General features: G+C 41.2%; 2 protein-coding genes across 2 annotated transcripts; one reads left to right on the top strand and one right to left on the bottom strand.

Annotated features, from left to right (window-relative positions):
* Window positions 1-50: 50 nt before the first annotated feature.
* Window positions 51-846, bottom strand: LOC118511050. Its single transcript, XM_036053649.1, has 2 exons — window positions 679-846; window positions 51-617 (listed from the first exon to the last, which is right to left on the bottom strand). The coding sequence occupies exons 1-2, from the start codon at window positions 752-754 to the stop codon at window positions 169-171; spliced, it is 525 nt and encodes a 174-aa protein (XP_035909542.1). The 5' UTR covers window positions 755-846; the 3' UTR covers window positions 51-168.
* A 286-nt stretch (window positions 847-1,132) lies between these two features.
* Window positions 1,133-21,790, top strand: LOC118511049 (S phase cyclin A-associated protein in the endoplasmic reticulum). The gene is made up of 14 exons (XM_036053648.1): window positions 1,133-1,267; window positions 1,482-1,606; window positions 1,750-1,934; window positions 1,992-2,193; window positions 2,448-4,517; window positions 4,594-6,004; window positions 6,116-6,239; window positions 6,409-6,554; window positions 16,407-16,552; window positions 16,631-16,720; window positions 17,241-17,332; window positions 18,344-18,508; window positions 20,425-20,577; window positions 20,982-21,790. Exons 2-14 carry the CDS (start codon window positions 1,525-1,527, stop codon window positions 21,045-21,047), a joined length of 4,932 nt encoding a protein of 1,643 aa, XP_035909541.1. The 5' UTR covers window positions 1,133-1,267; window positions 1,482-1,524; the 3' UTR covers window positions 21,048-21,790.
* Window positions 21,791-22,964: the final 1,174 nt, after the last annotated feature.

Raw genomic sequence — 22,964 nt, 5'->3', positions numbered from 1 at the left:
AGGTAAAAAGAGATTACCAAAGTGAATTTCATCTAAACAAGTTAAAACAGTTTCATCTTAAAAGGGAATTTCAGTATATTTATCTATTTCCTATGAAGCATTCGAGACAGGGAGAATGAAAGGCAACGCTTTTTGTTATCGTCTTTATCGATTCAACTGAAGAAGCCATCAATTAAAAACATCATCCGCTTCATCCTCATTATCCTGCTCACTTGATGAAACAGCTAGCTCCATATTGTAGTTGGAGTAAATATTATCGAGAGCCTCTTTCACTTTCCGGAGTTTTGCTACTTCGAACGATACAAGGTCAATCTGTTGCTTTAGTTTGGCCATTTGTTCACTGAACGCTGGCTGCTGGGCTGTGGTACTGCTCGCTCGGTTCACTTCATCGTGCATCTCGGTGAGCATGTTGATGTAACCGCAATCCTTAAAGCAGATGCATGTGAGCTCCAGAATCTTCATCAAATTTACCATATCCTTTTCGGACCATGGTTCGGTGTGTTGCAGCCTTTGTGCTTTCAGGTTATGTATTTTAAGTTGTTCCATTACAGCGTTTACGCTGCAGTAAATTGTTTCCCAGTTCGTAGGTATGTGCTGCTGCTGCTCAGCGGATTGTGCTACAGAAGGAACGGTTGTGAGGTTAGTCACACGTTTACAAGAACCAAATGATACACTCACCATAATACATTGTGCTCATTTTCTCTTTCAGTTCCTTCAGACTAGAAATCTGGCTCGAATATTTAGTTTCTGCCATATTTGAGCGAAAAATCAACAGCACTATACGGAGACGACAACAAAAACACCCGCGTACAAAATTCGTTGAGCTTGAAAACTGACAGCTCCAGAACGGACGTGCTGGCCCAAGTACCGAATTTCTCTGAACCGGTTCATTTGAGTTTCAAATATCGCATGGTCAATCGCAATCGCATTTGAGTTTCAAAATGGTAATGGTATCTTTTTATGTTATAGTTTTGGTTTATAATCGATAGAGCATTTTAACAGCAGATTGTCGATTTTGCTCTACCTTATGTTCGCTAAAAAGCGTATAAAGTGTGTGTCTTTTAGTAAACATAAACTCGCTTTCGCGGTAAAGTCAATCAAAATGTCCAACGGTATCCCATTGTTTTTCGTTGTTGTTGTTTTTTTGATACCTTGGCTTCCCACTCGAAAAAAAAAAAAAACCATCAAAGTGTGATCTTTGTTGTGTTGTGTAAAATCCAAAGTTTTCCCAATTTCCTACATGATATTTATGTGCTGCTTTTCCAAGGTAACGTATCTGGTCGCTGTCGTCATTACGCATGGCGTGAGCATTTCTGCACGGTGAATTATTGGAGTGAAATTGGTTTGTCGCACTCAGCTGTACCAGAACGGAAGATATTACCAAATTTGGGCTTGTTCGCGTGTTCTGAAGAGTTCTTTGTTTGTCGGTAATGCACACATTAATTTGTACATTCGTACAACCTATTGCTTCGCCGTTGCAGATTAGCTAGTTTAAGGAATGAAGGAGGCTCTCCTGTCGGCTGAATGGATAATCGAAAGTACTTCAATCAGGAAGGCAAGGAGGCGAAAAACTTTTACCACCTGTCGGATGGTGGTGAATCTCAGAGTAAGTACAGGGCACCAAAAGCGATAGAAATGTGGACATACAGTTGGAAATAGTTGAATTTCCCAGCAAAGTAGTGGTTATTGGGTTGAGGTTTGCAGATTGCCCAATATTGTGCGCCGTTTGATGCGCTATCTTTCTCACAGGAAGTCCTCCGAAGAGGCCCCCGATTGGTGTAAGACCACGCTGTTTACAGTCGCATGTGTCGCAACGCCAAAAATCGTTAACCAAATCAGGACCCCGTGTGCGAAGTGCCTCCACAGGACGGGACAAAAAATCTGAACTACAGGCACGGTACTGGGCATTTCTGTTCGGGAACTTGGAACGATCGGTAAGCAGAGTTGATGGTATGCAATAATAGTGTATTGATAACGTTTTTCCATTTCAGGTAAACGAAATTTATTTAACGGTCGAATGCTACGAGAATGTATCATCATGTAAGGAAGCCATTTTGGTGCTGGAAAATTACATTCGAGATTTTAAAGCGCTTGCTGAGTGGTTTAAGGTGTCGTGGGATTATGAGGCCACTCCGTTACCACAGCGACCACACTCGCTGGCTTGGGAAGTGCGCAAAAGTAATCCCGTCCCAAGTAAGTACCTACGCTGTACCATAAGCAGGGGTTTTCGTTAAAACTTACAATCTTTATTTTGCTAACATTGCCATTATTAGGTGAAAGGCATAGCGATGTTTAATGCTTTTAGTAAACTTAAATAATTCTTGTAAATCAAATCAGTTTCGAACTACAACAAATAGGTTTGCAAGTTCTATCGAGAACCCTGTATCTCAGGAATAAGCTGCCCGTTTGTTTTTCTACTACTCGATATTACGCTTTCTCACGAACAGGAGTCCGCAAGCAACTTTCGAGTCCAGGAATGTCAGGCAAATCTAGTCCAAGCTTTTCTGGCAAAAATAGTCCCTGCCCTGTGGCGGAAGAATCTGGACGCATAGGCTCTCCCAGGAAACCCCATTCATCTACAGAGAGTCTCAGTAAGAAGGGAAACATAACAAAGTTATCCCGCCACGAAACGAAGGAAACTTCTGCACCGTCCGAAGAAACGGTCACCACAGTGTACGATAACGGAGGCCTCGAAACGTATGTGCTCAAACTCGACCAGTACACGCAAACAAACTTGGAAGATGAAAACCTTACGTTGGCGGAGTATTTGGAAAAGTATGACAAACACCATTGCAATGGAACGGTTACGGATGAAGCCGAAGAGGCGAAAAATCAACCGTCAGAGAATAAACTCACCGGCGATGTCGTTGTGGATGAGAAGAAGCAATGCCTTTCCGGCGATCCAAAGAACGAGCCGGTTTCATCCAGAGGCTCGGCCAAGAACGTTTCCGTGGTAAACATGACGGCAGCGCTAAAGCCCGCTGCACCGCGTGTCGGATCGCAGACGAAAGTATCCACGGTACCGAAAATCGTTGCAGCTCGCGGAAACGTCGTTCGTCCACCAGTCCAAACGGGATCGGTTCGTAAATCAGCCACGGCGACCGGTTTGTCCCAAACGAACGTGAAAGTTGCTGCGAATATGCCTGTCAAAAGTGCAACAGTGTCCAGCATATCGTCGCATACTTCCGTAGCAAAGCATAGAAACGGAATCAAACCAACATTTGCTTTGAAGCCTGGTTCGGCACCGAGAACACCGCTGGGAAACAATCCGACAGCAGGCAATTCATCAAGACTGGCGGTTCGTTCAAAAACGATGATAGAAGTTACTTGCAACGGTCGAACGAATCGGGCTTTTCCATTTGCAAACAAGGCACGCGACGAATTAAAAGGACGGTCAACGACGAAACTTTCGTTCGAAGCAAACCGATCAAAGGAAGACATTTATAGTTCTAGCTCAACGTTAAAAGCTTCCACTGATCGGTTAGGTTCTCGAAACTCTATTGCCAGCGGTAGTACAGGGAAACCGGCACTACCAAGCCAAGCGAAAGGTGCTGATCGTCGTTCGGAACCGAAAACGCTGCCGTCGAGCGAAACGACTAATAACGATGGTTGGTATACGGTTAAGACAAAACGTCGGTCTAGTTTGCTTTGGGCGACTCGATTCAATCAGCCGACCGGTTATGCAAGCTTACCCACGCTGGCATTGCTGGATGAAAACACCAATAATGACATCACAGAGGTGGAAAACCCCGAATCACAGACGCCGAAACAAAACGCAAAAATAAACGAACTCGGTAATGAAATCAATCATACGCAACGGCCACCAAAGCGTGCGATGGAAAAGTCGTCCAAACCTACCCTAGCGACTAGGGGTGGCACTGTATCGAAGTGCAATGGACTGACGGCACTTTCGACTTTGACGTCTTCGAAAACAGTGAAATCAGCACCACCTCCATCCACGACTCAGCTGAGTAAATCAATTCCTCCTCAAACTGCAAGCGCGGGAACCAAAACACAGCAGCTAACGGTGCCCACCAGTCGTGCGTTCGTTTCGAGACAGAAGTCCGATTTAACAGGGCTAAAGTTGAAAACATTACACAAAGAGTTTTTACGTAGTGAAAAATTAAAGTCTAAAAACACGGATCTGCAAGAACCAACCCCGAATGGTAGTGTCCAGTTGATGAATGATAACGTACGTTGCAGTGCGCAACCGTCAGGTTCAGGTGCGCCGGAAGGCGATAATCTCGGTCAGCTAAACATGGTCGATATGAATATTCAGACGAACATAAGTACTTCAGCGATTGATAGTTTATACGCGAGTTGTTTCGGCGAAACTGCAGAGTTAATCTACAGCGGGAAAAAAGCCATCTCGCATTATGTTGATATTACCAGTCAGTGTACCAGTGACGACCAAGAAGAGCAGGAGCGAGATGATATGGAAAGCGATGAAGATCAGCGGAAGCTGTTGGAGGAACAGGAAAGCTTGGAAGCTCAAATACGGGAACTGGAAAATACAGGTGAGTTAGCTTCGCTAGCCCTAATATTGGGCTGTGTAATGTCGAAATGTCTAAAATGCTGTGGATATAATTACAGAAATTGATTTCGACACTGAGACCGATGAGACGGACTGTGAAGCGATTATAGATTTCGAAGACACGGATGCCACCGTTGAAAGTGGCACAGAGCGACCGAATGATTGTACGGGTTTTGAAGGCGAAACTGATGAAGAAATCACACTGGAGGCGCGTTACGAGCACGTACTAGCTGGCATGAATTGGAATGACAGAACCCGAACACTCGATACACTGAAGGCTATCGTGGCACGGCATCCCGGTCGTGCACAGCAGCTGCACGCCAAACTGTCAAGCCCCTCGCGCAGACGATCCTTGCACGAAACTTTAAAAAAATATCAAGCCAAGCAAGCACGAGCCTTAGAAAAGCGACAAGCTTTGCAGAAGGAAAAGGCGCTTAAGATTCAGCATCTACTAGCGCGAGTAGAAGATGTGAAAGCAGCCAAACAGTGTTTGATAGAAAAGAAACGGCTTCGTATGGAGGAAAGACTGCAACGGGCGGCCGAGAATCGGACACAGTATCTAAAAGATAAAATTAAAAAAGCGCATGACGAGGAGGAAAAGCTGAGAGAGATTGCGTTTATCAAAAACCTGGAGGCACAAAACAAGCGGCTCGATTTCCTGGAATCCTGCAAGGAGCAAGAAGTTCGATTGCAGGATCTCGAAACGGAACGACAGAAGCGGGCGGAAGAGAAAGCAGCGAAAGAGGCGGCAGTCGAGCGACGCAGGCAAGAGATCGAACAGGAGCGCCAAAAGAAACTGCAGCAGATGAGTGAAAATCGTCGTGAGCGTGAGAAACGGGTCGGGAAAATGCAGGAACAGAAGGAACGACAGCGTCAAGCATTGGCGCGTGAGAAAGCACGTGACCGGGAGGAGCGTTTGTTGGCACTGCAACAACAGAAACAGGCAACGGCGGAAGAGTTGCAACGAAAGATTATCCAGAAGCAACAAGAATCAGCCCGTCGACATGAAGAAAACATTGAGCAGATTCGCCAACGTGCAGTCGAGTTGGCGACCATCCCCAGTCGCAGCGCGGACGAACTGAGAAACGATGAGCAGGACGAAGAAAATTCCAGCATAAGCGAAAGGGAAAGTTCGCACGGCAGTGGGTCGAATTTAGTGCCTAAAATTAACAAGAAGCGAGTGAAAAAGTTGCGTCAAAAGCTGGCGACGATGGCTGAAGAATATCTCAACGAACTTACTCCCTTGGCACCGTCGATACGCAAACAGAGCCAGGTGCCTCGTTTGCTAGGGACTATCGCTAAGGGCGGAAGCGGTGTGCTGGGTGTCGAACGACCAATCGGTCAATTGTTGCGGTTGATAGCTAAAGCAGAGATTGCCGATTTTCAGTCACTGTGGCTCTTGGATGGTCTGAACACAATTGCAACCGTAATAGAAAATGGGCTAACTCCTGGCACGGATGTGTCAAAAAAGTGAGTATTGTTTTTTTCCTTTCGTATTGGTATTACCAAAGAGCTGCAGTTCAATCTTATCACGATAATATCCAAAAAGAGATAAACTTATGAACTTTTCTGTGTTTGCAGGGCTGTTGTTCTTTCCGTGCAATTGTATCGAAATGCGTGCACACTGTGTCCTCAAATCTCTCGTCATGCTGTATTAGGAGGTTCCGTATTGGTGCTATTAAATGCGTTGCTAATTTCACTGAAGGTTAGTAGAGATATTAAAATGAAAGTCTATTTAATCGAAGATACCTTACCTGCTTAATTTCTACCAATTCCTGCACATTCCACAAGATAGAAAAGCGTCATATAAAACTACCAATTAAAACATTGCACAGCAAAATAATGTTTCATTACCGGTTTCTTTTGCAAAACAGGCGCCAGAAGAAAAAAATTGCCTGTTTCCGGTGGAATTGTCCACAGAGCTTATACTGGCTTGCACCGTTGCTCTCTTACCAACAAGTCCTTCGACCAAGCAGGCGACACACCCGAAGGTTGCGGAACGGCTGCCAGATCTTCTGAGGTAAGTGTAAGATGAGAGAAATTGTTGTTAGTACCGTAGAGTGAACTCATTCATAGCTGATGCTAACAGCCGTACGTTTCATCGATTTCACGTTATATACTCCTTGTCGTGGCTTTATTTATGATAGCAATTGGTTGGTATTGGTGTTGTACGATGAACTGTTCTCCGTTACGATCCATTCGAGTTCCCATGTTGCGTGTCAATATGCATTTGCTGTATGGATATGGATTTGAAATTTGTGGGTATTTTTATGATTTATTTTATGACTATTTTACTGTTTTTTAACTGATAAAGAGTTCCTAATTGATCGTTTCCCACGGCTAACTAAACAGATAGTTGCTTGCCTGTTTTTTCTTTGGAAACCATAATATGTTTTTGCCAGCCAATCCTAACTTTGACTCCTTTGACAATAATATTATAAAATCTCTTTAAAACAATATAAAAGTAATGTTTTTTGTTACATTAGAATAATAAAACCGGGCGGTCCGGTGGCCAAGGCGACAGCGGCGCCAGTCTTCACACGGCAGGGCCGGGGTTCAAAACCCATCTAGACCGACTCCCCATACATAGGGCTGACTACTTTACTACGGGTAAAATTAAGTCACAGAAAGCCAGAAATGGCAGGCCGAGACCTCTCGAGGTTGTAGTGCCAAGGAAGAAGAAGAATAATAATAAAAAAGTAATATTTTTTTAAAATTTTAACTTTCTGTGCTGTACGACGTGGTTCAGTTTTACTACTGATCAATAAAAGAGGGGGGAGCCTCAATTTAATGACTGATGGAAGTGCATCAGCGCTTTTCGAATCAATTTTCTCAATCAGTTGCGGTTACTTTACGGAACCAGCTGACAGTTTTATGCGATCGTCGATCGCGAAGGTCTGTGGGCAAAGGAAACTGCCCTTTCATCACGTTCAATTTATGCTGCTTGTGAAATGATGTTTGCTGGTACGGGCCGAGCGTAGGGAGATAAAACGAAGGTGTATCCTGTGCTCTCCAAAGCATGCCATTAAAGCGTGAAGCGTTGAAAACATGTGTTAACATACGCAAGCCCTCGAACCAGGCGCCGCCGTGTATTGATAATGGATGAGAAAATGGTGAATTCTTTTTTCGTCTTTCTTCGTTTCCTTTTGATAAAATGCATAAAACACTTTTCGCGCTAGAACGCGGCTGAACGAAATGGTGGTGTTGTTCATTCATGAGCTAATGGACATCTCATCGACAGCTTGGTTAAAAATACATGCTTAATGTGCAGCTTAACAATGGGATAGCATTGGGATGATGGGTAAAATATGATGTATTCTATATTTTAAGCAACTCGGTGATAATGTGTGTGTGTTGTTGTTTTGTTGGGATTTCAGTCTCTTCGTTTCAATTTTCAAACTAGAAATCATATTGCAGGTGAATCTTGGTTAAGATGTATTATTATTATTATTTTTTATTCATAAAGAACGGCCTGGCCGTATTGCTAAGATGTATTATAAAAATGAAAAAAAAAACAATAACGGTGCTGACACTTTTATCGATAAGTAAGATTAGGACTCTGGATTGAAAGATGCTCTAGAGCATACGATTGTTATTATATGATTTTTTTTAATTTTAATTTGTTACACACAATTTATTGGGGCGGGCTGGCGGCAGATGCGACAGCGGCGCCGGTCTTGACACGGCAGGACCAAGTTCGAATCGCATCCGGACCGCCACCCGGTTTGCGAGCTACGGGTAAACTCAAGTGACATGAAACCAGAAATGGTAGGTAGGGTTATATCTAGCAACGTTGTAGTACCACGTAAGAAGAAGAAGAAATTATATGAGAAGGAATAGATGGATATTGAACTGGTTGAGCCAGCTGCTCAAAGAACTGCAGAGTAGAAAAACTTAGTATAAAATGTGGAAATATTCATTCTTGCATTTTATTTGCATTGCTATTGCATTGTAAATATACTGTATAAGCACTTGATTTATTGAAAAGATCAAGTGTTTTAAAGGTAAAATAGACAGGTAGACTTTAGTAAGGGTCGTTTTGCTGTGTTGGACATAAATTTGAAAATCAGAAACACAATGAAAAAAATTGTTCGAGGGTATTTTTTATTAATGAGGAACGACGAGGCCGTATTGCTGCTTGTATAGGTAATTTATCACTAGCAGAACTTCTGGCGGTTCATACATATAGTAGAACATTTTTAATGACTTTAATGCCTGATGCACAGTAACAAGCCACAGTTCCAGTGCAGTACAGTTTCAAACAGTTAATTTTAGAAGGTAACATTCCTTAAAGAGGTCCGCGTGCAAAGGTAAAACACCTCCCTATTTAACTTCCTTCATTTGAGTTTAAAATACCCATCTAATTCACTTGCTGTTGTAACATGTTAATTATATCGTAATTAAATTGTCTTTGAAAAACTGGGTTGCTATAATTTTACCCTACTCTCTTTTCGGGTGCAGTTCCCCGTTCTGTTCTGTCACTTCTATTCCGCACGTTTGCCGTATGACCCTAGGCTCGGCATAGATTTATCAAGCCCTCTGAATAATAAATGCAGCTCAGCAATGAGCCAGATGAAGTTGTTAAAAGGGCTGGAAAGGGGTTTGCTGGACTGTAACAGGGCTCGTTTTCGTCGTGTGATGTTTATAGCTTTCGGGGTGGTGGTAGATCTTTTTTTCACCCCGTCCCGCAAATGCGTTTGATGTGCAGTTGCTCATCCTATCTATTGTTTGCATATGTCGCGTTTCCAATGGATATCGACTGTAGAGTTTTGCATATGGTTCAAACTCTGCTACCGTGTCAAGCGAAATCAGTTCTTAGCGCTGGTTAGTGTGAGGTATGTAGGTGCTTTGAGATCACATTCAACATAAAAAGTAGCGTTGGGTATTAAGATAAAATGCGATGAGGCGTATGCATATGGCTGGATAGGGTGCCGGTAGCATCTAATAACCCGAACTTGGCTGAATCGCATTTTTATAACCGATGCATCGGATGATAATTTCGTGAGCCGTTAGCCTGGCGTGAGCCAAACCGTAATTATTTGATTTTTTATTTCCTATAAATGACCCCTTTATGAAATCAGTTCAATGTAAGTGTAGTTTATGATCAATTTCACTAATAGTGTAGTTTTGCCTTTTCATCTTGTTAGAAGCGGATCATTCTTTGTTGTTCTATGTTTTCCTTTTTTTCCTAAAGTTTAACTATTTTATTTGATCTGTCAGTAAGGTGATTTTATTCGCCCAACCTGAACAAAGTGCGATCTAATGGTTGAGGTAGTAGCAGCACCGTTCTGTTCACGACCGTCAGTCTCCCTGTGCGTTGGACTAAAATAAAATAACCCAAGGATTGTAGTGCCAAGGAAGAAGAAAAATAATCAAGATATGCTACACTGTCGTAGAATATAAGAAAATGTTCAGAGTTAACGAGTGAGTATACAAAGCTCTTCGAATTGTTACAGTTCCGGCAATACCACATAACTAGCTTAAAAAAGAGAAAAAGGGTGCTAATAGCGCCTTAGCATGTTTCATGACTACAACTCTTTTTCTCATCTCATCATTTGGTGGGACTATTTTGGATTTATTTAATTTGATGTTATGTTATAGTCGGTTAGTAATTATTTTCTATTTTTTTTTATTTATTAATTATTACGGACTGATGCCGTATTGTAATTATTTTCTATTTATTTTCTGTATTTTTAATGAACACCTATATCAATCAAAGCATAAAGATAAGTGAATTTCATTGCTATAATTCATTTATTCATAAACTTCTGGTTAAAGGTTCTGGTAACCCCCTACCACAATTTGCGATTGAAACTAAACATAGCCTAACATCAGGTAACGTGGCGTTAGTATATCGCCAAAAGTGGTTCCCTGGGGATCGCAAATTGAAGCGCAACGATGGTGTTTCACGGCAATAATTCCTGAAATGTGCACGACCTGGTCGCAGTGAATAGGACGCAGGACAGGGATCGCGCTGGGATAAGATCATTGTATCGCCGCAGTACTCATGTTTTGGTGGAGGGCCAGGGATGCACCCCGTCGTGCCCGGGGATTTGATTTTATTAACGCCCATCTGAAAAGCGCAAAGGAAGCGCCCTGCTGGCTGGAAAACACAGAAGCATTATTCACTACTGCTGCTGGATCGATGGTTTTGTCCGGCCGTCTCCAGTGGTTCTATTTACGAGATTAAGTCTTTATTTTCAGCCAATCGGGTGGAATCAATTTATAGCGTATAAATAAAAAGAACACAACATGGCATAGTTATGTCATTATTGCTGTTATTATCCACACTAGTGGGTGCAGTTCCTTTATACGTGGTTTTTCTTCATATTTTTTTATCCCTACGATGTTTCCCTACATCTCTCAGCGTGCCGCTTAGCCAATCAATAGAAGAGCCTCCCGCTGGGTTTGTGTTCACAGCGGCTCCGTATTATGTTAGCCTCTTGCAGCGGCGGTAGCGGGGGCATAGAGTGCCGCCACGGCCACAAATTTTGCAACATCCAGCTTTCCGTCTGTCACTTCGAGGTCCTTTTGCCAACGCTTTCCGAGCAGAACGGAATGGTTTTGAGCTCCATCGGAACGGATATTTCATTTGCTTCCATCATGCTTCCGAGATACTTCGGCTTCGAAACGAGGGATAGATGCTGCCTCACCGATGGCGAAGGCCCCCTGGGGCATCGGGCAATCTTTTATTCTCCCATTAGGAAACGATAATCACCTTTGCTGTTCGCTGCGCACAGCGATGAGCTATCGTCGGTTGATGCTGATGTTGTTATGCCTTGTTCGCTGTCCCGTGTCTAGGGCTAGAGGCTCGTGCGGATTAACCATACACAGTCAAGATTTGGGCAGAGATGTGCCAAGCAGAGTTGATGATGATCATGTTGATGGCTTTATTGAAATTTGACACCTTTCGGCGAATGGACCACACACTGCGTGGTTGAGTTTATGAACAGGCAGGTTTCTAGTACATTTGTACGCTGCAGCCTTATTATGCTCTGTCAGTACAATCTAGGAATTAGTGTGGATTGAAAATTTGTTTGGGTTTAAACCGGTACATGAATCCTAGTTACGTGAATAGCAGTGATCTGAATAGCAATACTGTTAAGCTTGTTTTTTTAAAGTATTCATAAAGAAATGTTTGACCGTATTGTTAACAAAATAAAATTATGATAACAGTCATAATTTACATAGAAGTTGTAAGAGAAGTTCTTTATGTAGCTGCTAAAATAAAATATCATACAAGCCTGTAATGGTATATAAAATTGACTATGGTTGATATGAGCGGGATACTGTACTGGATACTGGATACCTTCTTGAGATAGAAAAAGGATACTTGTGCATTAAATATTCACTCACTTTGAATCGATAGAATAATTCTGTCGAATGGATACTGTGCATGTTTGTTTTTAGTTAACGCAACGCGCCCGATGCGGATGAATCAGTCGATATTCGCTTCGGTCGCAAGGCACCAAGAGGCCACGTGAACATCATTAGCATTCTAGCATAGCACCAGCAAAATCTACCGAGGTGAACCTTGCGTGATGTGATGAGTTCTTACGTCTACGCTCTGTTTACCGTGCATCCTTCCCGGGCTGCTCTGCTACTGACGCTACGCGTTGGGTGATGTCGTCCTCCTGGGAAAGAGAGCCTCTGAAGGGATGGATAGATTGTTGCTCGTTACGGTTACGGTACTATGCAAGTACGAGCACGTGGGCTAAGACCGCAGCACTGCCGGAACGAAAAACTGAACATCAGTTCAAATATTTGGCTTTATCTGGCCCGCTAATTGAAATTTCACAATTTTCATCCCATGAACACAATTCTATTTGCGAATGTTTTCTAGTAGCCAATTTGGAGGCAAACTTTCGTGCATACCTACCTAGCCTGTGCGTTTGTTTACAGAGGCGTAGTACTATAATCTTGTACACGCTGAAAGTTAGATCAATGGCCCAAAGACAAACAGACAATATATTGTGAAGTCTTATTCGCTGCTTTAGGATTTGTGCACGTAAGAATTGTGTTTTGTTAGAAGAAAATCCACACACAGCTTGTTTGATGAGACAAAACCGTGAATCGAAAGTATTTATACTTTAACTTAATTATAAAGTTCAAACTATTGCTAATTCGAATAACAGTTTAATCAAAAACTGCTCCAAATGCAAATCTGGACTCCCAGGACTTAAAATTGAATACGTTTAGGTTTTAATGAATGATTTATGCGTTATAGGGATGAGCTTTACTTTAAAATTGTAAAAAATAAGCGCAAAGAGTTGTTTTGTAAAAAGATATGTACTCACAAATTTATATAGTTATTCAAATTTGAAATATCATATTAATATTGCGTCCTCCAGTGAATAGTTAAGAAATTGCTAAAAAGTACAGCTTTTCTATCTGACACGAAAAAATCTGACACGACGAAAATTGGGCTTTCTCAAGCTTTTGTACATGTTATTAATTTGGGAACAGATTTTTGTTAAGTTTTAATATTAGTAGTGATGAGTAGGAAAAAGTACAACTTTTCTATCTGACACGAAAAAATCTGACACGACGAAAATTGGGCTTTCTCAAGCTTTTGTACATGTTATTAATTTGGGAACAGATTTTTGTTAAGTTTTAATATTAGTAGTGATGAGTAGGAAGTTGATGAAAGATGCGTGCGGAAAGAATTACGACTGTCCATGCCTACACCATCGAAACTTCCCCTTAACTCACACATTTTTGTTCCATTTCCAAGTGTTCGAGTATGCGTTTGGGGTACTGTATTTACATAAGAACAAGTACTTGATATTAATGTGTGGGTTACATATGCAAAAGTATCGCCCTCGCTGCTCGTTCATGGAAATGGATAGCCTCTTGAAAATCATTGGGTGGTAAAATAGCACAAGGCGTGATTGTAAATCAATATGTTTTCTGAGCGGAAACAGATTTTTGGTTTGAAAATGAATTGAATTTCTTGGTGCTCTTAATGTTGCATTGTTTATCAGGGATGCTTTACTACAATGAAAACACTTATATTTTTCAATTGGCTCAAATCCCTTGTTTCCAGTACATACTGTTTTGTTCTTTGTTTTAAGACGAAACCACATGCATGGTTCCGAAGTTGCACTTAGCCTTTGCTATTGCAATGGTATGTAGTTCACCCTTAACGTTTGTTTATGACACTGTTGCCTTTTGTTACTTTTATTGTGAATTTTTGTTGTATGGTTTTCATACGCAGCTAGTTTAATAATAATTTAACGTTTTAATGCACGTTGATAATGATGAACAGTTTGCTTCATTTATTAAATATTTTAAAATGCAGTATTGCAATGATCTCTAAATAATTGAAAATCTATAATCAACACAATTTGCATCATCCAGTTCTAAACTTAGCATCAAACTGTAAAGCATTGAACGGTAGAAACAATATTCATATTAATTATATCCAAATCTCGTACTCCATTGCTCATAACCCAGCATGCGATTGAGATGGGAAACAGTGCTGCAAATGGTGATGCAAATTTTGATTCGATGAATCTATGCAATGATAACAGAGAGCTCTCGCTACATATGTGTTTACGTGCGCTTGATCGAAAGTTTTTTTCCGAAGTAATCGTCGGAGTGGATTTAAGTTTGTATTCAAATTACTAAGCGGATTATGGGAGAGGATGTTTATTGAAAAAGGAACGTTCAAATTGCTTGCGACAAAACTCTGGCCTATTTTTGGCTTGGTAGGCTGGCGTAACATTTGGCGTGTTGATAATGGAAATAATCTTAATGGATCACAATGGAAAAAGATATTGGTTCGACCGCAGGGGATTAAAAATCAATCCAGCTGCACAAAAAAAAACGGCAGACATGAAAAACACAAACAACCACTTAAAGTCAACAAACTTTGCAAACTGTAAAAATTGAGATTTTATTTTTAGATCTAGATTTTAGTTTTAATGGATTCTGACTATAAGTTTACTGCAGCATTGTTTTATTAGTTACGGAGAACTTTTATAACATTTCGTACTGCCATACTACAAATAGTGGCCTTCTAAAGTTGGAAACGTTTGTTGGTTTGATCTTTCATTCTCTACCTGAATAATTAATAGAATAAATTATGCCCCTTTTTGTTTTATGATGACTGTCTACGGATTGAACGGAAAGTGCAACATCATCAGCAGTAGCAAAAAAAAAGAAGGAAAACATGATCCTTTCTCTAATGCTGTGGGTCGTCTTTTGCATACAAATTATGGGTTTACTTTAAATCCCAACCAAAACAAACAACAGGGCGACCGTAACGAAAACTGACCGTGTGGACAAAATTCGCGTCTTTGCTGTGTATTATAAGATTAATGTTTACCTTTGGTCGTGACCACTGGAGAAGCTTGGAAAAAGGGTCGAGATTTATTTAGTCAAGCAAGAGTTCTGCAAAACGGTGAACAAGTGTTTGCATTTGCAACCCTTTTCTGCACTACAATCAACAGGTTCCTATGGTGGTATCGCTATGCAAAGCTGTGCGAGTGTTGGTTTAGTAGAATTAAATTAATTGCCATTCTACTTGAAACACATCACTCCCAAAGTATGCGTTTTTCTTCTTGATGTTACATTAAATATAGAAACAGTCAGTATCTGAAGCGTTTGCTAGTTAAAAGATTTTTTGTGCATTTGCTCATTATCTGATCAATGCAAATGTAGTATGCATACTTTTTGTGAAGAGAAAAGCGTACGAGTAGTTGGAACTTTTTAGTCTTAAATTGCACAACGTTTGGTAATGGAAAACGTTTCCTACTATAGTGTGAATATTAGACTCCTTTTACAACTAATTCCTATCAAACGCGCAGAATGGTGAGTCTAACCGAGAGCGCAAATAAAGCTGTTTTTGTTTACCTATGTCATATGTTAATTCTTCACAACTCTGATTATGCTGTTTGCAATCCTCTTGTTACACTTGATTGCAGCTGACAGCTACCCACGCCTGGCCGTTGGGAAGCACACTAGTAGAACCGGATAAAAAGGGTCTACGAGTGGTTCGGTAGCGCTTGAAATAGTAAGGGACGTGTAGAAGACGGCTACAAACGCGCAACCCCTCGGTGCAATATTGGTACATGGTGATATTTTTCCGCAGGATCTATGTTTGCACTTTTCTGCGTATTAGCCTGGCGCTGTCAAGTGTCAACTGTCAACTTGTGTGTGTGACTATGGTTCTACTCCAACCCCTTGCCGCAATGGATATTTCAGCATCAGTGATCCAGTGTGCCTCTTCGGATGGTGGAAACAATGTGAAATGGTAAAGCAGATCCCGATTAAATCCTCATTGGTGGCTACTCTACATCGTTTGCAGGACTATCATCACCTAATAGAAGCAGGAGTATGGGAAGAAAATGGGTTTAGATTTATTTTGATGTTTCTCTTGTATACAGCATGGGAGTACGATTTCCGATATAAATTCGGTAGCATGCACAAAGCATGGCAGAAAGAGTAGGTAAAGTGGTGTTTTAAAAAGTTTTTTTTTTTTTGGTGACGCTGTCTTGTTTAAAATAAAGGAGAACCTGTTTAAAAGGGTACACCAAGAAGGGGTGCACGTTGTTATGATGGATTAATGTTTTGTCACAGCACCGAATGTTGACATACCTAGAGAGCCCTAGAGGGTGGAATGCCTCGGGATAAAATTAATCCAGTTTCGTTTTAATCAACAACAGTACACTTTAATGCTTCATGACAATCAGTATTATTTAAGAACTCTTTGTACAGCTTTTATCGTATGGTGTCGTCTATTCTTTAGATTGACAGAGCTTGGTATTTGCTCAATTGTCTAAGGATGCTGTGTCATGCAGCGTTTCTAATTTAATAGCTTAATTTTGCGTTAACGTGGTTTTGTGGTTAATTTTCGTTTCTTTTTCAGCTATATCGTAAGCATTGGATTAGTGGAGAGTTTGGTGCAACGAATCGATAAGGTGCATGAGTCAATTGAAAATCAAACTAGTCTTGTGCTTTCGCTACTGGCCTCTTTGGGTCTGCTGACTAAGTTGGTTGAAATATGTCCAAAAGGTGCGTATCGAGAAGAGGAGCATCCCCGCACAACGCTGCAAAGGCTTTTTTATGATAAACAATTGTACATTTCCACAGGACCTGACACTACCAAATTTATGCTGACGGCCCGGGCAACAGAAATGTTTGGAACCATCTCTCTACTCTACGCTGCGGTTGTTCCCATTGGTAAGCTAATTGAAAAGGAAATACAAAAAGCAGTAGTAAAAACAGAAGCCATGAACGTGAGATCGAGCTCATGTCGACAATTTTGACGTATTTGTTTAAATTCTTCCTTGTGATTTTACCGCCTGGCGGTACTTGTGCAATCGACGGTCATTCTATTGAAGAACAATCTTGGCAAAGTGTATATGAAGTGTATGTTAATCATTTTCTTCGGCGCATGGTCATTGCTTGCTTTCAACTGGAACCGGAAATGGCTCCGCTTAATTAGTAGATTAATCTAAACGTCACGAACTGCTGTACATTTAGCCGTTTTCGGAGACGGTATTGCGCGTGTTTCAGGCGAGCCTGCCTCCGCCTATCTTCGTATTCGTTCATGAACTGCCAGGAAATTATAGCCAGCAATCAGATACAGCTTCTTCCCGTGAGGATCGTCGCACTTGTTGGATTTTCGTGTCCCTATAAAAGAGGCCTGTTCACACCGTATTGAATCGCATGCCCTCTTTGGGCTTCTTTTAATTTGCAGGTGAAAGCATTCCTCCCAGAACGACTTCCTTGGCGGCAGCTACTTTTAATCTTCTGGTGACCTTTGCCAACCTGAACGTGGAAGCGTTTCAGGTAAGTAATCAGGGGCTCGTAAACGTGGACCAGTGCTTCGTTTCGTTTCGGTTGGGTTTAGTTTTATGGTGTGATTTTACTGTTTCCGCGTATTTTCATTGTCCGGTACGTACGGTAATGGGTATAACGCGCCCATTCAGGGTTATCCGTAGGTTTTTCAATGAATGACCATTTTCCAGGTATTTGGTCGATGAGAGCACGTGACCACGTGAGGAGAGCACGAGGTTGTGTCATTCATTGAAGTAACATTAAAATATAAGTAAAACTAAACCTCAACAAACAATAACAAACTAGAAGTTGATCACAATCCATTTTTGATTTACACAGACAACAAGATTACATAGAAATAGTTTGGCATTTAGTTTTAACACTTTGACTAACAACGTATTTGACAATTTTACATCAAACCTTCATTTTGAGGTTGAGGAAATATTGATGCTTTCCACCGATTGTTAAGAAATCTTTTACTCTGGATGGTGTATCACCTCGTTTAATCAGTGAGCCACTTTTCTAAGAGCGAAAATATTTGTCACTGAGGGTTTGTGTACTATTTGATTGAAATTCATTTTGCCACTCTCTATGCTATGTCACTCGACGACCTGGAGGAGCTGAACAATATTCTTCGATTTCGGAAAGATCCGTAAATACATTTTATCCCTTTTTGCTTGTTTATCCAATAACAACAAGTAAACTTTACCTTCATCTCCGTGACGTTGGACGACGAAACACTTGAACCGAGCTCGTTCATTATACTTGTTTCTGTGAATCATGAGGTAAATGAAGTGGGACAAGCTTTAACACACTCAAAGGCATACCTTGTGCCTTGAAGTAGATCTTACAAAAATACCGCACATAACATTAACTTATGAAATGTTCATAGTACAGGCCTATCTTGGTGAAAAGAAAGGGCGATCTCAAGTTTCAGAATTTTTGAATTTGATATCAATTAATAAAGCACAGTAGATATTATCACCTTTATTACAATTTTTCCTTTTTATTTCCTCATTGCAGGCAGTATTAATAGAGCAAAATCTCTCACTAAAGTTCCTCGATGTCATCAGTATACTATTGCAGTACTGTGTCCCAAAAGCGGATGTAAAAAGTGAAACGCAGACTGTGATAATCGACTTAATAGCAACACTAGGTTTCTTCTGTGCCAACAATAAAATCAATCAGGTAAGGGTTTGGTATTATTGATTTCTATTCGACGCTATATGACCACTTACTCAGCGGTTCTGAGAGCGGTGTAGTCGGACTGCCAGGTTGTGTTTCTGGCGCCATTTTGGATAGCAGCCGGACCTTTCTTTCTGGCTATGGTATTTCAGAGGCTTATATGATTCCTTGAGTATAGTTTTAGCTGCTTTGATGGTTCGCTTTTCGCTGCCGAAAAAGCAAGACAATGCCTGTGAGAAGTAAAGATGCCAAAGCAGGGGAAGAACAATACACCGTTGCGACTAGCAGGGCCATCTCTTGTTTTGGGGCGGCGGCGTTCACCTTTCAGCCATTGCCTTTCCATTAGCCTTTTAGGTGCCGCAATAATTTTCTTGATCTAAATTACTTTTATGACTTGTGGATTCCTCCTTCGCGCAGTGCTGTGCATTCTTCTTCTGTCTAATCTAACTCTTACATATCTATATGTATGTATAGTTTATGTTTTCCGCTATCCGTCGAGCTCTGCCATTGGCCCTTTCGCGTATTTCTTTTCCCTTGTCTTCTTACGCGTGGTCACGGGCACCCTCTCAAGTACGGGGAATAGCTGAGAAGTCATATTTTCCCCCAATCGCTTTGTTCCATCGTGCTCGTTCGCTGAAAGGCAGCGCACATCTTCACATTCAAGCTCGCCTGCATCACGTCGCAGCAAGGGCTCCATGATATCTCGGCGGCGAGTATTTCCTCCGTTGGTTCCTTTCACAGCATTCCGCATGCTGACGTTCGCTACGAACGGACGCCATTGTCGGCTGCCAGGCGGTTTCTCTGTTCTGAAACTTCATCAGTAAAGCTCGGATGATCGTTATTCGGAAAAGATTGTACGTAAAACATCGTAACAAAACGTGTTATTATCTGCGGTTCACTGTTTGCCCTTGCGAACGGGCTGGGCTAACGGCTGGAAAGCTTAACATATTTTTTTTCTAGATAATTTTAGTTCGCAGACCATAGTATCTTGTATGACGCTCATGTCTTTGTGATTCGTTTCGTGTTTCGTTGATCGGTCTGATCTGAGCGCGAATATCTTCGAATGATGATTGGTATGATCAGCAGCTCTAAACCGCAAGTGATTTAAACTTCTATGAAACAATTTTTGTGGCAATGTTAGTTTGCTGTAAACAGTTTACTCATATGTAACAAGGATTAACCATTTGACCAAAAATGACTTTCCCATAAGTCTAGCAAGTACGTGACGTTACAAATTCCTCTAATTACAAACGGCGCAACATGACTGATAACTTATTGTGTGCATTTAAACCAAACTATGCATAGAAAAGTTTGAAATCGTGAAAAGGTAGAATTGAAGGTTGATTCGAACTTTTGGGTTTTCGAACATTCCCGTCACTACACGGGAACTGTCTGTCATATTTGCTTGTTTTGTGTTTCCCCGTTTGCATTGGTTGTTATTACAAGGTGCCAAAGTATGTGGCTGCAAAGCATGATGTCAGTCAGCGATTTGCGCAACGTCATCGTACTGATTCCTGGCGGCTGATACGTCGCATGAACCTGAGAAGATGATGAAAATATTTTGGGTATTTTTTTTTGCTGAAATTACTACGGACACTGTAATTTGGACAGTTTGCCGCCTACGGGGAACAAGGGTCGGTCTTATCAGGGACTGGTCATCATCAATGGGTTTGAAATTTTGTGTTGATGTTTCTGTTGTACGATAGACAATCAAAAGACATGACAACGAAGAAAAGAAATATTTTTCAACTATCCTGTTTCAAGCATAATTTAAATCATGTAAAAGTTGATGGTCATTACTTCTTGTGAGAGTAACATTTTTGTAGTACTTACTAAATTTTATTCAACGTTTTACAAATACTAAAAATCTAACGTTAGCCATTTTAAAATCCAAACATCCTAATTTTTAAATTTTGCAGCATTTATTAACATCCGATCAGTACATGAGCGTCATTAAAAATTTCGCCAAGCTGCCCAAGCAATTCGACGTGATAACATATCCGACATTGGTCACTATAATTCATGACAACCCCAGTGCCAGAGTCGTGGTCGGCAGAGATTTCAACGTTGAGGTAAGTTCTAATGCAGATACAATCAGTGTTTTGATGGGCGAGTCGTGTTGCACATAAAGTGAACACCGTAATCCAAAGCCCGGCATCATAAAATCATGAGCGTTCGCGAGCTTTTTGTATTATCAGATTGGTTACGTTTTAATTGTCAAAATTTGTGTTACCGTCACTTCCATCGCTCGTTCCGTTTGCTTAAAAGGACCTTTAACGTAGTTTTATCCGTTTTTTTTGGCGATATCTCTCGTTTGCAAACGATGCATCGCGAATTAGTTATTGCCCATTTTGATGCATAAAAATCGTACATTAATTTATTTCTCGTTCTCTTTATGACGTTTCGGTTTTATTGCATCGTGTTCCTTTTGCTGCGCTTTGGTGTCTGCACGACACATCGTCCGTCCCCATTGCAGCTGCTGGAGGAGTTTAGACGATCCGATATGGCAAAGAAGAATCGCATTATATCCCTTCTGGTTTAGTGCGTTACAAAGTGGATCTGCAAGAGTGTGCAAGAGCATCGAAAGTGAAGTGGAAGGAATATTGGTACCAAAATTTCAGGTAATACTTTGAGCGAACGTCCGAACAGATATAACAGTGTAACGGGGTCGCAAACTACTTTTGTCATCGTGTTGAAATAAAAGCCGTTTAATGGTTCGCGCGAGTGATATGGTACATTCATCAGCAGTGCTGAATAGCTTGAACCATCGTCACCAAACCAGTGGAGCCAAAAGCATCGACGGGCTACATCGGTTCAACCGTATCCATCAGCATCACCAATCAGTATCGAAGTTATGTAGTACACGGGTTTACGATTTGGAACAGGTACGAAATGACCGGAACAAAGACACCTTTACCAACGCCTTCAATATAATATAATATAAGCGTCGCTCAGCTGACAAATCACAATAAGTGTCCGGGTGTTTCAGTGGACATCCTCATCTGTTGCAGTAAAATGGTGGGATAAACAAACAGGTCAGAGCAACGACGCTCGTGCCTCGATTTTCACGCACAACAAGTATCATCATTATCATTACCCCCAGCACCGTTTAGCCGACATTACTACTCTGTGATTAATCTTTAGGTTGTAATTGAACACAAACTAAACAGAACGTACACTCCACTAACTAAACCAAGTAGAATAGTTAGAAATAGCCTTTAGCAGAATGTCATCCAGAAGACTTCATGTCCGGGATGGTTGGAGAGTCTCAGTTAACATATATTTTTCGTTTTGTGGCGCTCTTCTTAAAAAAAAGTATTGTTTCTTGCGTTGTCTCATTTTGGAAAATGAAACATTACATTGAAGGAAATTTTGCGTTGTTGCTCAATAGTTTGAAGGAAAGAAACTCCTAAACTAATAACCGTATTGTTCGTGTTTATCGAATTGTATGTCGTATGCAAATGTAATAACGTTCGCTCGTAATAATGTTGTACGATGACCGTAATCGTTATAGCCATTTTTTTAATTACACTCGAGGCTTTAAAGTGATTTCCTATGAGAAATGTGTCCAGCGGAATGAATAATGACATCAACCGTTATGGCTACTAGTGCCAAATGGATATGACCAATTAGGCGTTCTTGACCAAGGGTCATCGTTGATTTGACGCATAATGCAGACATGAATATCTCTTTGATGTAGCGGATCAGCAAAGTGTGAAAAATTAAAATTTACGCATTATGCACGCATATTAGCTATAATCCATCGGCAGACTCCTGGCAAAGTCGGAGCAATTCAGTGTCGTCCGCTTGTTTAGTCGTTCGGTGACCCTCTTTAGTGGCACGTGTTGCTATCGAATGGGTGTGATAATTCGGTTAATTGTTTCCGAGTGGTGTGCGACCGTCTGTGACGTTTATTGTAGCGTTTTATATTTTTGTTGTTCGTTTTTTTTTTCTGCTGACATTCTGTTTGGAGTTGATATATTCAATGGACCGTAGGTTAGAAGTGTGGTAGTGAGCATGAGTTATTGTCTCCTCGAGAGAAGCACGTACTCCAAGGGTGACCGGAGAAACACCAAAAAAGAGCGAAAAAGCAAAGCACTCATATTGACCAAAGTGCACAAAAAACGTACTTCCGCGTGAATTCTTGTGCCCTCTGTAAGCATAAGAAAGTATATACAGGGGGGAAACAAAGTATGCAGTTTTCTTAGCATCCACTAGTGAATTCTCCCCTGCGTACAACACGGATGGGACGGTAAGACTTTCGGCAGCGAGGGGACCAAAGTCTGCGTCAGCCTTCGTTTAGCAGATCAGTCTATGGCAAGTGGGTGGATTTGCACCATCACAAACAGCGATAGTCCCTTGCCGTTCGGAAGCCTATTCCCTAAAATCTCGATAATGAAATTCATCTAATCTGCTTTGCGTTACTTCCTCCAGCAGCAGCAGCAGCAGCAGCCCTTGC

Source organism: Anopheles stephensi, chromosome 3, assembly GCF_013141755.1.
Source record: "Anopheles stephensi strain Indian chromosome 3, UCI_ANSTEP_V1.0, whole genome shotgun sequence".
Lineage (NCBI taxonomy): Eukaryota > Metazoa > Arthropoda > Insecta > Diptera > Culicidae > Anopheles > Anopheles stephensi.
This window is presented reverse-complemented; position numbering and strand designations above follow the sequence as displayed.